At 39.3% G+C, this 16,927-nt stretch overlaps 1 protein-coding gene across 1 annotated transcript in view; it reads right to left on the reverse strand.

Annotated features, from left to right (window-relative positions):
• Nucleotides 1–506: 506 nt before the first annotated feature.
• Nucleotides 507–16,927, reverse strand: part of LOC128690632 (dnaJ homolog subfamily C member 10) — a 45,477-nt gene continuing 29,056 nt past the window's right edge. The window contains exons 6-10 of the mRNA XM_053779360.2: nt 14,430–14,643; nt 13,226–13,387; nt 8,963–9,239; nt 4,031–4,229; nt 507–768 (exon numbers count right to left, since the gene is read on the reverse strand). Of these exons, the coding sequence (XP_053635335.2) occupies nt 538–768; nt 4,031–4,229; nt 8,963–9,239; nt 13,226–13,387; nt 14,430–14,643 (1,083 nt within the window). The 3' untranslated portion in view covers nt 507–537. The remainder of the gene's footprint in view (nt 769–4,030; nt 4,230–8,962; nt 9,240–13,225; nt 13,388–14,429; nt 14,644–16,927) is intronic.

Here is a 16,927-nt window from a genome sequence, read left to right on the forward strand (position 1 = left end):
GTACGTACTGGTCAGCAGTGTATGCAACACATGTACGTACTTGTCAGCAGTGTATGCAACACATGTACGTACTTGTCAGCAGTGTATGCAACACATGTACGTACTTGCCAGCAGTGTATGCAACACATGTGCTTGTCAGCAGTGTATGCAACACATGTGCTTATCAGCAGTGTATGCAACGTGTGTGCTTGTCAGCAGTGTATGCAATACATGTGCTTGTCAGCAGTGTATGCAACACATGTGCTTGTCAGCAGTGTATGCAACACATGTGCTTGTCAGCAGTGAATGCAATATGTCACTCCTAATATTTAATTTTTTTAAAATGCTGAAGAGTATACTGCATGTATTTTAGATTAACACTTTTACATGTTCACACAAAATGGAAAGAGATTGTCTTGGTTTATAATCACAGACAAAAATTTAATGAACTATAATCTTAAATTTTCTAGGAAGATGTAATCAAATACTCACACATGGATGTCATTTTCTAAAGTGAAAACTGGAAATGATACAGAAATTTATTAATACAAACCAACATCACAACTCGTCATGTTTATTTCCATATTTGGGTATCCATTGAGGAACCCTATTGATGATGTCATTTTTATCGAGATTCTGAAAATTAATTCCTTCTGTACTCTGACGATTACCATTGGTTGAGCCTCTGTAGAGACGGACAGTAGGATAAGCATGCACACTAGCACCTTGGCATACTCTGCGATATTTCTCACAGTTTAATTTCCCAGCATTCACAGAACCCTCCAGACCCTGTGAAAGAAATTAATTATAATTGCAGAACAAAGTCAAAATGATCATCATAGAACCTGGATAAATAATATACATATATTTTTCTCAACAAACTGGCCATATCTCACAAAGACAGGATGACCTAAAGAGAAAAACTAAAGTTTCTCTTTTTTAAATTTAGTAATGTATACAGGAGATGGGGTTACTAGCCTCTAACAAATTTAATACAAGGTGGGAGTTGCCACAGTTACTCATTACTGATGAAAGGGTTCTTATGGGAGATTCAGGAGAGAAGATACAAAGACTGATGGAGGAATATGGGAGGGTATCTAACTAAAGGAAATTAAGAGTGAGTATAGGAAAGAGCAAAGTAATGAGTGTAACAAAACATCAAAGCAATGAAAGATTGAATATCAGATTGAAGAGAAGAGAATGAAGTAAATTACTTTTTATTTATTAACACATCAGCAGTTTCCCACCATGGTAGGGTAGCCTGAAAAAGAAAAATTTTCACCATTATTCACTCCATCACTGTCTTTCGAGAGGCATGTTTACACTACAATTATAAAACTGCAACATTAACACCCCTCCTTCAGACTGAAGGCACTGACTGTAGTTCCCATCTCCAGGACTTAAATCCGGCCTGACGGTTTCCCAGAACCCTTTCATAAATATTACCCTGCTCACACTCCAACAGCACATCAAGTCCTAAAAATCATTTGTCTCCATTTGCTCCTATCTAACACACTCACACATGCTTGCTGGAAATCCAAGCCCCTCACACACAAAACCAACTTTACCCCCTCCCTGAAACCTTTCCTAGGCCGACTTCTACTCCGCCTTCCCTCCACTACAGATTTATACATTCTTGAAGTCATTCTACTTTGTTCCATCCACTCTACATGTTCAAACCACCTCAACAACCCCTCCTGAGCCCTCCAGATAATAGTTTTGGTAACCCCACACCTCCTAATTTCCAAACTACAAATTCTCTGCATTATATTCACACCACACATTGCCCTCAGACACGACTTCTCCACTGCCTCCAGCCTTCTCCATGTTGCAACATTCACCACCCATGCTTTGCAATCATATAAGAGCATTGGTATAAGTATACTCTCATACATTCCCCACTTTGCTTCCATGGACAAAGTTCTTTGTCTCCACAGATTCCTCAGTGCACCACTCACCTTTTTCCCCTCGTCAATTCTATGAAGTAAATGTGCTCAAATATTTGGGGGTGGATTTGGTGGTGGATGGGTCTATGAAAGATGAGGAAAACCACAGTAGTGAAAAAGGAAGAAAGGTAGGCAATGTATTGAGGCATCTGTGGAAAGAATGGAAACAGAGTATAGTAGGACCAACACTGTTGTATGTATGTGAAGCATTGGTTTTAAATATTGCAGTGGAGGAGGAGGCTGGAGGCAGTGGAGATGTCTTGTTTGAGGGCAATGTGTGATACGAATATTATGCAGAGAATTCAGAGCTTGGAGATTAGGTGTGGGGGTTACTGAGCATATTATTCAGAGGGCTGTTGAAGTGTTTATTTGTAGAGGATAGAGCATAACAGTATGTCCAAGAGGGTTTATAAATTTGGGGTGGAGGGAAAGAGAGGTAGGGATTGTCCCAGGAAAGGTTGGAGGAAAAGACAGTGCTTGAACTCTGAAGGAGGGGTGGGAATATTGCAGTGGGTCACATAAACCACAATGTCAGCTCACCTCCAGCAAGACTAATTAATGAATGATGGTGAAAGTGTCATCTTTTTTGGTGAGGGAAGGGGTGATGATGTCAACCTGCTGCAGTGAAAAACAACCGGTGTTAACCCTTTCAGGGTCCAGACCCCCAATCTGAAACTTGTCCAGGGGGTCCAAGAATTTTCAAAAAATAAATCTGTTATTTTTTCTTATAAAATGGTAGAGAATCTTCTTCTGAAAGTAATAAAACAAAGCACGAAATTTGATGATGAAAAACTGACGAAATTACACTATTGCAAATTTTGCTGCATCAGCGATATTTACACATTGGTGATTCCTATTTTAGGCCAATTACATTATTCCAGTCGACTAAATTCTAAGCTATTTCGCTAGTATCATTTCTATTTTATCGACCAAGCACAAGAAACTGCCCAATCAACTATATCAATTACCCAATAAAGTAATCAGAAATTGGTAATTTGGCCAATTTCACACAAGGTTCAAAATATTCCAATTTCAATATAGGGTCCAGAATAAACAATACAGCATTCCTTTACAGATGAATTCCATTTTGATTTTTTATTCACATTAAGAATTTTTATTCACACCAAAAAATAGATTTACTGTTATGTAATATTGTAATAATTGTATAAATAATATCAGCGCATTTGTGAACATATATTAGACCCACCAGTTGATGTGCAGTGGATGCATGATGTGATTTAATAACAAAAAAAGGCACAATACCACGACTGGAACAATACACAAATAACTCGCACACAGAAGAGAGGAGCTTACGACGACGTTTCGGTCCAACTTGGACCATTTGCAAAGTCACTTGTAAATGGTCCGAGTCGGACCGAAACGTCGTCGTAAGCTCCTCTCTTCTATGTGCGGGTTATTTGTGTATGATGTGATTTGTTCACACTTGAACATCAGTAAAAACCGAGCATGTCCGCTACTTTGAGCTCAATTTCAAGCTATTTTCGATACTAAAATAAATCAAAATCATCTCTATTTCTGTAATACATCTTCCATTCTATCAAATGAGACCAAGAAACTGCGAATACAACCTTAAAAATCATACGACAATACACCGCAAAATCACTGTTTTAATCCAAAAACACAATCGTAGTTGTTTTTTTTTTCTCATTATGCATTGCGTGCTGCAGGAATTGTTTTATATGGTACACACTTCCCACACAGATGCATTCTCTCATATCTAGGCCCAAATTTACTACTCACAGCTTATCTGAGTAAGCTGAGCTCATGACATAGTACTACGGCACGAACTCTGGCTTCAAAGCCGTAGAACTATGGGATGGACCCTCAAGGGGTTAAAAAGTCCATTATATTCAGAATTATTCATTATCATTATGATTATGGAAAAACAATCTCCTTATTCAGACTTAACAAACAAACAAACAAACATCCTCTCCTGGCTATTGTGTCATTTAAACTGAGGGTTCGCTGCTAGTAAGTCAGGCTGACCACAGTCACAAATGCCTCAAATTTCAAAAGTGCAGTTAAATGACAATTCACCTCCAAAATGAGCAAGGAAATATTAATACAACCAGTAAAACACTTACCCGAGCAACATCTTCAAAGTCTGGAGCAAACACTTGACAGTGACTGCACCATGGAGCATAAAAATCAACCAACCAGGGCTGTTTGCTGTGAAGAATTTTTTCATACAATTTTTCATCTAAATCAACCACTTTTGAAGGAAGGCTGGTGTATGTCCACTGACGGAAGGCTGCTGCATCTCGAGACCATCCATTGAACTTCCTAGGGGAGGAAAGTTTAGGATTACATGGTATAAGTTATATAAGAACACAACTACTTCTATTTAAAACAACTAATTGTCACTCTGTTTTTAAGAATGGTTGAACATTATTTTTGTTAATGTAAGTAAAGTACAGAGTTCTCTGCTTTATGTGATACATGTGTTCTTGGCATTTGCACATAAGGCAAATTCACATCAGGTGAATTCACATAATGCAAACCAAATGTAGCATGTAAAATATAAGATTTTGCTCTGAGACTTCGCAGATTCCACAGTTCATGACTAATGTTTACTAAAAATAAGAGCTTATTACATACAAAATATGAGTTTCTTTCTTTCTTTCTTTCAACACACCGGCCATATCCCACCGAGGTGGGGTGGCCCAAAAGGAAAAATGAAAGTTCTCATTTTACATTTAGTAATATATACAGGAGAAGGAGTTCCTAGCCTCTTGCTCCTAAAATATGAACTTTTTTTTTTATTAACACACTGGCCGATTCCCACCAAGGCAGGGTGGCCCGAAAAAGAAAAACTTTCACCATTATTCACTCCATCACTGTCTTGCCAGAAGGGTGCTTCACACTACAGTTTTTAAACTGCAACATTAACACCCCTCCTTCAGAGTGCAGGCACTGTACTTCCCATCTCCAGGACTCAAGTCTGGCCTGCCGGTTTCCCTGAATCCCTTCATAAATGTTACTTTGCTCACACTCCAACAGCACATCAAGTATTAAAAACCATTTGTCTCCATTCACTCCTGTCAAACACGCTCACGCATGCCTGCTGGAAGTCCAAGCCCCTCGCACACAAAACCTCCTTTACCCCCTCCCTCCAACCTTTCCTAGGCCGACCCCTACCCCGCCTTCCTTCCACTACAGACTGATACACTCTTGAAGTCATTCTGTTTCGCTTCATTCTCTCTACATGTCCGAACCACCTCAACAACCCTTCCCCAGCCCTCTGGACAACAGTTTTGGTAATCCCGCACCTCCTCCTAACTTCCAAACTACGAATTCTCTGCATTATATTCACACCACATATTGCCCTCAGACATGACATCTCCACTGCCTCCAGCCTTCTCCTCGCTGCAACATTCATCACCCATGCTTCACACCCATATAAGAGCGTTGGTAAAACTATACTCTCATACATTCCCCTCTTTGCCTCCAAAGATTCACCTCATCTTTCATAGACCCATCCGCTGACACGTCCACTCCCAATATCTGAATACATTCACCTCCTCCATACTCTCTCCCTCCAATCTGATATCCAATCTTTCATCACCTAATCTTCTTGTTATCCTCATAACTTTACTCTTTCCTGTATTCACTTTTAATTTTCTTCTTTTGCACACCCTACCAAATTCATCTACCAACCTCTGCAACTTCTCTTCAGAATCTCCCAAGAGCACAGTGTCATTAGCAAAGAGCAACTGTGACAACTCCCACTTTATGTGTGATTCTTTATCTTTTAACTCCACTCCTCTTGCCAAGACCCTCGCATTTACTTCTCTTACAACCCCATCTATAAATATATTAAATAACCACGGTGACATCACAACCTTGTCTAAGGCCTACTTTTACTGCGAAATAACCTCCCTCTTTCCTACATTAACTTGAGCCTCACTATCCTCGTAAAAACTCTTCACTGCTTTCAGTAACCTACCTCCTACACCATACACCTGCAACATCTGCCACATTGCCCCCCTATCCACCCCGTCATACGCCTTTTCCAAATCCATACAAAAAAAAAGAAAGAGTTCAGTTGAAAAATAATTGAGAAAAAATTGAATCATAATCCATACACAAAACAAAAAAAAAAAGAAGGAAAAAAAAAAAAAGTCCATATTTCCTTACCTACTTTTACCAAAAGTTATAACCATACCAGACAGGCACAAAACAGTCATGCACTCACTGTATCAAATTCAATAAATAAAAAAAAATTAAAATCCCAAATTTTATCACTTTTCTCCCTCTGACCCTCCCTCCACCACTAACTAGCTTGTCTCTGTCTGGACCGAAGTGAACATGTAATGAACCTTTTTTTTTTTTTTTTTTTTTTTTTCAACAAGTCGGCCGTCTCCCACCGAGGCAGGGTGACCCAAAAAAGAAAGAAAATCCCCAAAAAGAAAATACTTTCATCATCATTCAACACTTTCACCACACTCGCACATTATCACTGTTTTTGCAGAGGTGCTCAGAATACAACAGTCTAGAAGCATAAACATATAAAGATACACAACATATCCCTCCAAACTGCCAATATCCCAAACCCCTCCTTTAAAGTGCAGGCATTGTACTTCCCATTTCCAGGACTCAAGTCCGACTATATGAAAATAACCGGTTTCCCTGAATCCCTTCACTAAATATTACCCTGCTCACACTCCAACAGATCGTCAGGTCCCAAGTACCATTCGTCTCCATTCACTCCTATCTAACACGCTCACGCACGCTTGCTGGAAGTCCAAGCCCCTTACCCACAAAACCTCCTTTACCCCCTCTCTCCAACCTGTGAACACATAATCTCTCTACTTCTCTTCCTTCCCTTTACCCCATAGTCCAGACTTTGTGTTGAGCAACCAAATACATCAGGTTGGGTGTTCAATTTCTTTTGACTTGGTAACGCAAGACACAAACTGTAAAAAAACAGCCGTAAGATTTCATTCAAAACATGCTCGTTGGATTTCCCCCACACCCAAATCTCTTTAATAAATCTTTTAGAGAAAATGTAAAATTTTGATTATTAACCTTAAGTGGACACAATAGTGATTAACATTTGAGATGAATACAGATATTAAGAGTAAGTATATATTGATTATACTGATTATAAAGTTTTACCTATGTTCATGATATTAAGCAAATGCATGCATAGTTTTTACATATGTATTTAAGATGGGGTGGGATAGATAAAGGAGATAAGGTGTTTTTTAACTGTAGTTTTAAAAATGCTAGATGAGCCAGTGGTTCTGGAGATTTCTGGCAGAGTTTTCCAGATTTTGGGCCCTTTTATGTACAGTGAGTTTTTGAAAAGATTTAGCCTGACATGGGGAATGTCACAGAGGTTTTTGTGCCTAGTATCGAGTCCTATTGCAACTGCCAAGCAAGCGTTTCAGGCCGAGATTTATAATAGGATTGATTGTTCTGTAAATGTAGGCTGCACAACAGTATGAGTGAATGTTTTGTATAGTCAGTTGGTTTAGGTCTTTGAAGAGTGGGGGTGTGTTTTGTCTAGCATTGGATTGTGAGATCATTCACACTTTTTGTTGGGTTATTATTTGTTTTAGGTGATTTGTTGTTGTGGAACCCCCAGGTACATATAGCATAGGTGACGTAGGGGTAGATCAGTGAATAGTATAGTGTAAGTAGTGCCGTTTGTGGCACATAGGTAATTATCTTTGAACGGATGCCAACTGTTTTAGATACTTGTGTTGTTGTGTGTTGGATATGGGTATTGAATTTCAGGTTGCTATCAAGGTGCAGACCCATGAATTTTCCCTCATTGTGTTTAGCAATAAGGATGTTGTTAAGCATAATGTTTAGTTGGACCTCACTTGCTCCACTCCCAAACATAATGTAAAAGGCTTTATCTATATTAAGTGTAAGTTTACTGACAGTCAACCAGGTTGCTATTCTGAGAGTTCTTCGATAACATAGTGTTAAGTGAGGCTAGATTGGATAGGAGATGACAAAAGTCATGTCGTCAGCAAAAAGAATAGGCATAAGTTGTTGTGATACACTTGGAAGATCATTGTTGAGGAGGCTGCATACCATGTGAAACCTCAAAGTGAGGGGAAAACCTGTACATCAAAACTAACAAACAGTTTGTGCATAAAACTAGTGTACTACTTGTACTACAGTGGTCCCTCGCTTTTCGTAGTTCTCGGCAATCGTAAATTTCGCCAATCATAGGGGTATTTTCGTATAAACATGGACTCGCTTTTCATAGGTTGACTTGCGAATAGTAGTTCGTCCGGGATGCGTACGCACGGTGTGAGCAGGGGCGGCCTCCCTACCCAGCCAGTCTGGCATTGTTTACCAGTGAGTGAAGGTCCCCTCAAGTGCTCCTACGAAATATTTCATAATATTCCACTCATTTTAGTGCTTGCAATTGCTAAATAAGCTACCATGGCTCCAAAGAAAGCTCCTAGTGCCAAGCCTGTGGTAAAGAAGGTGAGAAATATGTACAGTGACAAAGTCTTGGGCCATTTTCGGGAAGTGTTAAAGAGACGCCAGAAACAGAGCTCTCTCCACAGTTACTTTGCGAGACAGGACTAGAGTGACTCTCAAGGTGGTCCTAGTGGCATTAAGAAACAGAGAAGAGAAGCAACCCCAGAGAAGCAATTGGTACCTGAGGTGTTGCTGGAAGGGGATTTCCCTTCCAAACTGTAAACAATCCAATCTCTCTCCTCTTCCAGTCTCCCATACACTAAGAAGATTCTCCAGTAAAGGTAAGTGTTATGCTGTAATGTTTCATTCATTATTTCCCATTGTATTGTTTATGTACTATATGTATATTTCATGTAAAAAAATTTTTTGTTTTAATACTTCTGGGTGTCAGGAATGGATTAACTGTATTTACATTATTTCGTATGGGGAAAATTGATTCGCAAATCGTAAATTTCGTTTATAGTAACGGCTCCAGGAACGGATTAATTACGAAAAACGAGGGACCACTGTACTTACATCACCTGTGCATAAAACTAGTGAACTACTTAGATCACTTGTGTACTACTTACATCACCTGTCGAGTCCCCAAGCTAGAGGCAGGGTAAAGCATGATGCTAGGGTAGCTGGAAATTCCTTGAGTTCTACAAATACTGCCAAATTCTGCACAGTCAATAGTTGCCACATGAATATTAGGAAGGTGCGCCATCATGCGGGCAAACTTCCTGTACTCGGGAGCCATGTCTCTGCAGTGACCGCACCAGTTAGCAAAGTAATCCACCACCCAAGTTTCACCTCTTGGCTTGTTACTTATAAGTTTCTCAAATTTGACATCATCAAGCTTCACAACTGTAACAAAACAACACAACTAAATCAGGTGATAAACAATGAAAACTTAAATATGGAAATTTCTGCAAGATTATAAAGTAGTCTTTAGGAACAGAATTAAGAATCTGTAGGAATTAAATCTATGACTATACTGAAAGTCTCTTAAGAAAAATTACACAATATTACGGCATTTTTCTTCATCAAAAGTCAAAAGTTGTACTTGCCATTCCTATTGTCACAGTCATATAGTGTAACCAAGTACACATGCCACAAAATAGTTACCATCCTACAACAATTAAAAGAAATGGAACAATAAGTTCAAGCATAAGTACTACTGGAGCACAAAGTGAAGACTAAATATGAGTTAATAAGTGTACTTGAAGATGAATCAAGGAAAGGTTTGTAACTCCCCCAAGATCTCACCCTGTATAAACATGTGGCAAGCAGCCTCACCTAATACCACTACCATCACCTGCCACATATCCTTACCATGGTACACATGGCAGCTGCTGCTTGTTGATATGACAGTGTGTGCAAAAAACTGATCTGTCCTAATCCCTGTACCTACATATGGTAGACAGCACCAGTTACTACCTTCATCAACTGCCAACACTGGTAAAAACAAGCCACATTTCCTCAGTAAATTGCATTAATATATAGGAACTTGCCAGACTAAAGTTGAATGCATTTGGGAAAGTAAAAACCAAGAAAAATACAAAAGTGTTGAAAATAAGGCAGAGTAATTTTATTGGTTCATCCTAGGGAAAATCTACATAATGTGTGTTTTAAGTGGTCCTCAAGACCAATGTAAAAAATTGGAAAGAATCCGAAGGTGCATCAAGTCCTACTTCCCGACTTCCAGATTAAGGTGTTCCAAGTCATGAGAAGACAGTAAAAAGTGTGGTAATTCTTAAAGGAAATGGAACAGGAGTCCAGAGGGCCTTGGTCAGAGATATTGCAGACAAGGAGTGAGAGGCACCACTAAAACTTGCCAACTTGTCCCAGAGTCTTGAGGAAGCCTTAGGTGAAAGACAGTCTCATAATGGACAGGGAGATCATGATCATTCCCATCTAGGATAAGAGGTAGTGGCAGGTGACTTGTGCTCCATCGATGAGGGGTTGAGTAGAATGGAACTGGGAACAAAAAAGGAAAATGTTCTACCATGTCCAGCAGGTTAAAACACCAGCTACAAGTGGGAGAGGCAACCATCTGGAGATGATGGATGTGAGCCCCAGGTCTGCAGTAGCCTATATAAAGGTGCATAAGGACTACACTGAGTGCCTGCCACACCCAAGGACAGGGACCAGATGGAGAACAATGCCTAGGAATAAAGAGGAATGAACAGGCTACCCAGCCACTGGTGACTGATGTCCCTCCACACTCAAGACACAAACTCTTCCCTAGTCAATAGGTAGAGTGATGCACACAAGGAGGGACCCAAAGGAGACTGATATATTAACCTAGAGTGTCAAGAAGCTACTTTCTGCAGATTGAAAGGTGAAGAAATGTGGGACTAGGAGAGGATAGTGGGTCCAGAGAAGATCGAGTCTGTACAGACTATGCAAAGGAAGATGGGATAGAACAAAGTGAAAGGTCTGGTCATATGGAAAAAATAAAAAACTATGGTGCTTGTGCCTGGGGATCTACTAAAAAAAATTGCCTAAAATAATTAATAACTCAACAAAAAGTCACTGTGCTCATGTCACAACCATTTTCAGAGTTCCCTGATTTCTGGAGTCTTAATAAGAATATTGGAAACAATTTCTTCAATTGAGCAAGAAAGCTAAAGACCAACCATAGTTACCTTAGGCAGGACCTTGACTGCTTCAGAGTCCACAAAATCAGCATCAGCAGGAAGATATGGAAACCTCAGTCTTCTGCTTGACCTCAGAAGTTTTTAAACGAAGCACCAAATAACGATTTTTTTTTCCTCTACCTTTTTCTTATTGGAATGGAGCCTAACGAGTCCTGAGTTAAATCTGTTACATTGTTATGTGATGTCAGTGGTTTAGAAAACCAACAAGTTGAAAAATGAGATACTTGTGCAACATTTGGGAATCTTTATTGAGGAAACATTTCACCAGCCAGTGGCCTCTTCAGTCAAATATGGAGAAGAATGGTGGAAGATGTAGGTAGTAGGTTGGTAGACAGCAACCGCCCAGGGAGGTACTACCGTCCTGCCAAGTGAGTGTAAAACGAAAGCCTGTAATTGTTTTACATGATGGTAGGATTGCTGGTGTCTTTTGTCTGTCTCATAAATATGCAAGATTACAGGTAAGTCTTGCTACTTCTACTTACACTTAGGTCACACTACACATACATGTACAAGCATATATATACACACCCCTCTGGGTTTTCTTCTATTTTCTTTCTAATTCTTGTTCTTGTTTATTTCCTCTTATCTCCATGGGGAAGTGGAACAGAATTCTTCCTCTGTAAGCCATGCGTGTCGTAAGAGGCGACTTAAATGCCGGGAGCAAGGGGCTAGTAACCCCTTCTCCTGTATATATTACTAAATTTAAAAGGAGAAACTTCAGTTTTTTCTTTTGGGCCACCCCACCTCAGTGGGATACGGCTGGTACGTTGAAAGAAGAAGAAGAATGGTGGAAGATGGGGAGGAGTTTGAATGGCAGCATTGTCCACTGGGTCTTGCCTTAATGATCAGGATCTGCTGATCTTGAACCACAGTGTTCACTCCATATCCATTAATCCTGGTGTCAGACACCTAGCAAATGAGCATCTCCTTCCCTGATTTTGTTTCTTCAGTGCCCTACCTAACAAACGAAAGACTAGGGAGAAATAAGAGGGCCCCACAATTCACCTGAGGAAGGGTTGTTGAGGTGGCTTGGACATGTACTGAGGATGGAGCACAATAATATGACCAAGAGGAATTGTAAATTTGGGGTAGAAGGGAGGAAGGATAGGGGTCATCCCAGGAAAGGTTGGAGGGGATAAAAAGAGGTTCTGAGTGCTAAGAGCTTGAATATCCAGCAGCCTTGTGTAAGCATGTTAGACGGAAGTGATTGGAGACAAGTGGTGTTTGTAACTTTACAACTTGATGTGTTGTTAGAGTGTGAACGAGGTAACATTAATGAAACACCTCAAAATTGATTAGCCAGACTTCAGTCCTTGGGGTGAGAAGTACAGTGCCTGTACTCTGAAGGAGAAGAGTGACATCATAATTCAGAGGGTCAGGTGAACTGTGATGTCAGCACACTTCTGGCAAGACAGGAATTGAATGAATGATGGTGAATATGTTGCCTCTCTCTCTGGGTCCCCCTACCTCCTTGGAGACAGCTGGGTGTGAAAGGAGAAAAGAAAACTATTTAACCTTAATTCTTATTGATGTTTATTGATATAGAAGTGTGTGAGTGTTGACATGACCATGTACAATACAGTTCCTTTCAAAATTTTGCCAAATATCTAGGCACTTTCTACATCAATACCCGACATGATCCACCACATGACACACTGAGTGCTGCATGACCTGCTGAATGCTGCATAACCTGAGTGCTGCATGACCCACTAAGTGCTGCATGCTCTACTGAGTGGTTCATTAAACCTAGTACTGAACTTCTCCTTCACCTATATCCACCTGCCACAACTCAGGAGCAGCAGGTGTGAACTTTTGAGCACACATAAATGAGAAGTATATGGGTGCATGAATAGCAAACACATGAATGTTTGTAGTGACAGCCACCCTGGTGCAGGATACCCCAGCCAGTGACACCCAAGGTTACAACAAACACTAACTATCCCATCCCAATTGGGGTGGGATGGTTACAAGTCATCACAAGCAGGTAAATTACAATATACTGTCCAATTAAGACCTACACTTACTAGAAGAATGTTAGGATGAAGTTCTGGTCCATCTGGACATTTGTCAAATCCCACCTGGTCCATGACAAACAGAAACGTCATCCTAACTTTCCTCTCCTAAGTATACTTTTTTTTTAATTGTTGCAGTCACGGTTTTGTAACTTTTTATTCTTTACAATATACTGACCTGCAGGATTTAGAGTGTCTTTGACAAATTCAACAATTTGTGCAGCAGTGTGATAGCCCAAGTACTCATGAGGTACACTCTGGTTGTAGAGTATAGTGGTGGGATACTGGTGAATGTTGAACCTGGAACACAGCTCATGATGCAGTGTGCAGTCAATGCTCCCTGCAAACATATACAATAGTCAGAAATTATGTATCATAATTATTGTTATCCTAGGTAGTAGGCTGGTAGACAGCAACCACCCAGGGAGGTACTGTCTTGCTAGGTGAGTGTAAAACGGAAGCCTGCAATTGTTTTACATGATGGTAGGATTGCTGGTGTCTTTTTTCTGTTTCATAAACATGCAAGATTTCAGGTACATCTTACTACTTCTGCTTACCCTTAGGTAACAGTACACATGCATGTACAAGCATATATATACACACCCCTTTGAGTTTTCTTTTACTTTCTTACTAGTTCTTGTTCTTGTTTATTTCCTCTTATCTCCATGGGGAAGTGGAACAGAATTCTTCCTCTGTAAGCCATGTGTGCTGTAGAAGGTGACAGGAGCAAGGGGCTAATAACCCCTTCTGTATATATTCCTAAATTTAAAAGGAGAAACTTTCGTTTTTTTTTTTCTTTTGGGCCACTCTGCCACGGTGGGATAAGGTTCGTTTGTTGAAAGCAGAAGAATTATTGTTATAAATTCACAGTGAACTGGTAAATAGACAAGAGCCTTACAGGACTTGAGGAATGGGAAGGAATGAGGGGCAGAGGTGGAGGTAATCAGGGTTAAATGCAAATACAAACTTTATTTCTATAAAGCAGAATACAGTTTATTATACAATTTGAGTGAGCTGATGTTTCCATTATAATTTTATCTTGTGTAGCTTGCTCAAAAATATTTACATCTCTAACCCCTTCTCCTGTATACATTACTAAAGTTGGAAAGAGAAACTTTCATTTTTCTATCTGGGCATCTCTGCTTTGGTGGGATATGGCTGGTTTGTTGAAAGAAGGTGATTTACATCTCTACATTTATCGCTAGTATTTGCTTCAAAAAACACTGGACATGTAAAGTAACAAACTTGTTTATAGAATGCAGCAACCTATTTAAAAAAAAGAGGTAAAAATTGATAGAATTTATAATGCATTTTAATTTCATTCTTACAATCTTTGAAAACAATACTTTATATGACAGCACTCATCAACACATCATCCTTACCAAAATTAATAGGCGTGTGTACAAGCTTGCTTGCTTTCCGAAACTCTGGCAGCAGTTTCATACATGGTGGACACCATGGAGCATAGAAGTCCACAAACCAATTTGTGCCATCGCTAAGCACTTTAGGAAATTTCTGAGGAGTTAATATTTGGAAACGTGGAGCTGAAGCGCCTTCTCTCGCAAACACTGCTATGTCGTGTGCTAGTAAGCGACCCTGCAAGTTAAAAGTAAAAAGTACAATTTTATATGGAAGGTATACATAATAAACATTGCAGGAATAAAGAAAATCAAACCACTTTTTGATTGCTAAATGCTAAAAAAAAAAAAAGTGCAAAATTACAAGGGAAAATTCCATAATTCCATAATGGAGTTATGAAAATATGAGTGAGCCTCGCTTTAAGATGTTTTCGCTTTAGAGCACTTCGCTACTACGGTGATTTTCCATTATATTCATGTTTATTATTATCAGTGCTTGCCTTGCTCTCAACTCTTTGAGGGATCTAGACCCTCGATATAAAAAGTGTCCACAGGGTCCAAGAATTTAAAAAAAAAAAAAAAATTATTTTATGTAATGGTAGAAAAAAAAATTCTGAAGGTAATGAAAGCAAAAGTACAAAATTTGATGGAAAATTGACGAAATTATGCTTTTGCAAATTTTGCTGTATCAGCGAAATTTACACACTGGCGATTTTGCTCACCCTGAGTCCTATTTTAGGCCAATTACAGTGTTCCAGTATGACATCCATTTTATCAATTGAGCACAAGAAACCGCCCGATCAACTATTTCAACTACCCAATAAGTGATCAGAAATTGGTAATTTAGGCAATTACACAAAATTTAAAAATATGGTCCAGAATAAACAATGCAGGCATTCCTGGCATTAAAATAACATTTCCTCTGTTCATGAGTTATGTTCCCAGGCTTTACATATGAATTCCACTTTGAATTTTTATTCACACAGAATTTTTATTTACAAAAAAAAAAAATTGATTTATTGTTGTGCATTATTGTAAGAATTGTATAAATAATGTCAGCGCATTCATGAACGCATATTAGACAGACCAGTTGGACGCGTATTGGATGAGTTACATGATTTGTTTACTCTAGAATATTGGCAACAATTGAATATTTCTGCTAGTTTAAGGTCAATTTTAAACTATTTTCAGTCCTCAAACCAATCAAAATCATCTCTACTTCTGTAATATATCTTCCGTTCTATCAAATGAGACCAAGAAACCACAAATACAATCGTAAAAAACATATGAATACATACCACAAAGTCAATGTTTTCATCCAAAAACACTGTCACAGTTTTTTTTTCTCATTATGCACTGCGTGCTGCAGGATTTGTTTTATATGGTGCACACTTACCACATAGATGCATTCTCTCATATCTAGGCCCAAATTTACCACTCACAGCTCATCTGAGTGAGCTGAGCTCATGGCATAGAACTACGGCTTGGACTCTTGCTTCAAAGCCGTAGAACTACGGGACGGACCCTCAAAGGGTTAAGTAAATTAAATTTTGGATGAGCAGGGAAAGGGTGTGAAATGGGTGATGGTCTGCACAGCAGGTTTTTTATTTATTATTGGTTTTAGGTTAACTGATGTAGTAAATCCTCAGGCACAAATACAATAGGTGAGGTAAGGATAGATTAGGGAGTGGTATAATACAAGTAGTGCTGTTTTAGGTACACAGTAATATTCTTTGAAAGGATCCCTACTACTTTGGAGACCTTTATTATGTGCTGGATGTGCATATTAAACTTCAAGTTGCAGCCCTAAATTTTCACTAAGCTTAAAAATAAACACTACCTAGAGTTTTATACTGGAAACTAAGAGCTAAAGTCAGATTACGAGTGATTTTCACAGGCCTTCTACACGCTGTTTACAGCAAGTATACATGCAAAATGCTAACACCCAGGTACTTATTTACTGCTAGAAGAACAAGGCCAAAGGAAGAAGATATGCCTATACATCTCAACTTGCCCAGGACTGAATCTGGGTTCTTTGGCTATGGGTCAAAGACACTACTAACCATCTTCTAAACAGACTGATTCATATGACTTAAAAGACTCTAAAATCCATGGCTTATTTAGCACGTTAATGTAACAAATTGCTGTCATCATTGCCAATATACAGGTCTCCCTCAACATTCACGTTTTCAGCTTTCGCGGGCTTCACACATTCGCGAATTCCCAACTGCCAAATTCCCAGCCACCAAATTCCCAGCCGCCAAATCATATTCAAGTTTCCAGCCACCTGCGAGTCCCTACTACCCTCCCTCCGACCCCCACAACTGGCAGCCAGCCCTCCCACCACTCAGTGTGGTGAGTGTTTTGTTTGTTCATTATTTGCTATTAAACTACAGTATAAATAATGTAAACACATTCATGACTGCATATTGGAATGGCTATTTGAACAGGTATTGGACGGTGACATCATGTGTTTACTCTTGAACACAGCAAAGAATTAAACATTTCCGCTACTGCTAATA

Source organism: Cherax quadricarinatus, chromosome 29 (assembly GCF_038502225.1).
Source record: "Cherax quadricarinatus isolate ZL_2023a chromosome 29, ASM3850222v1, whole genome shotgun sequence".
NCBI lineage: Eukaryota > Metazoa > Arthropoda > Malacostraca > Decapoda > Parastacidae > Cherax > Cherax quadricarinatus.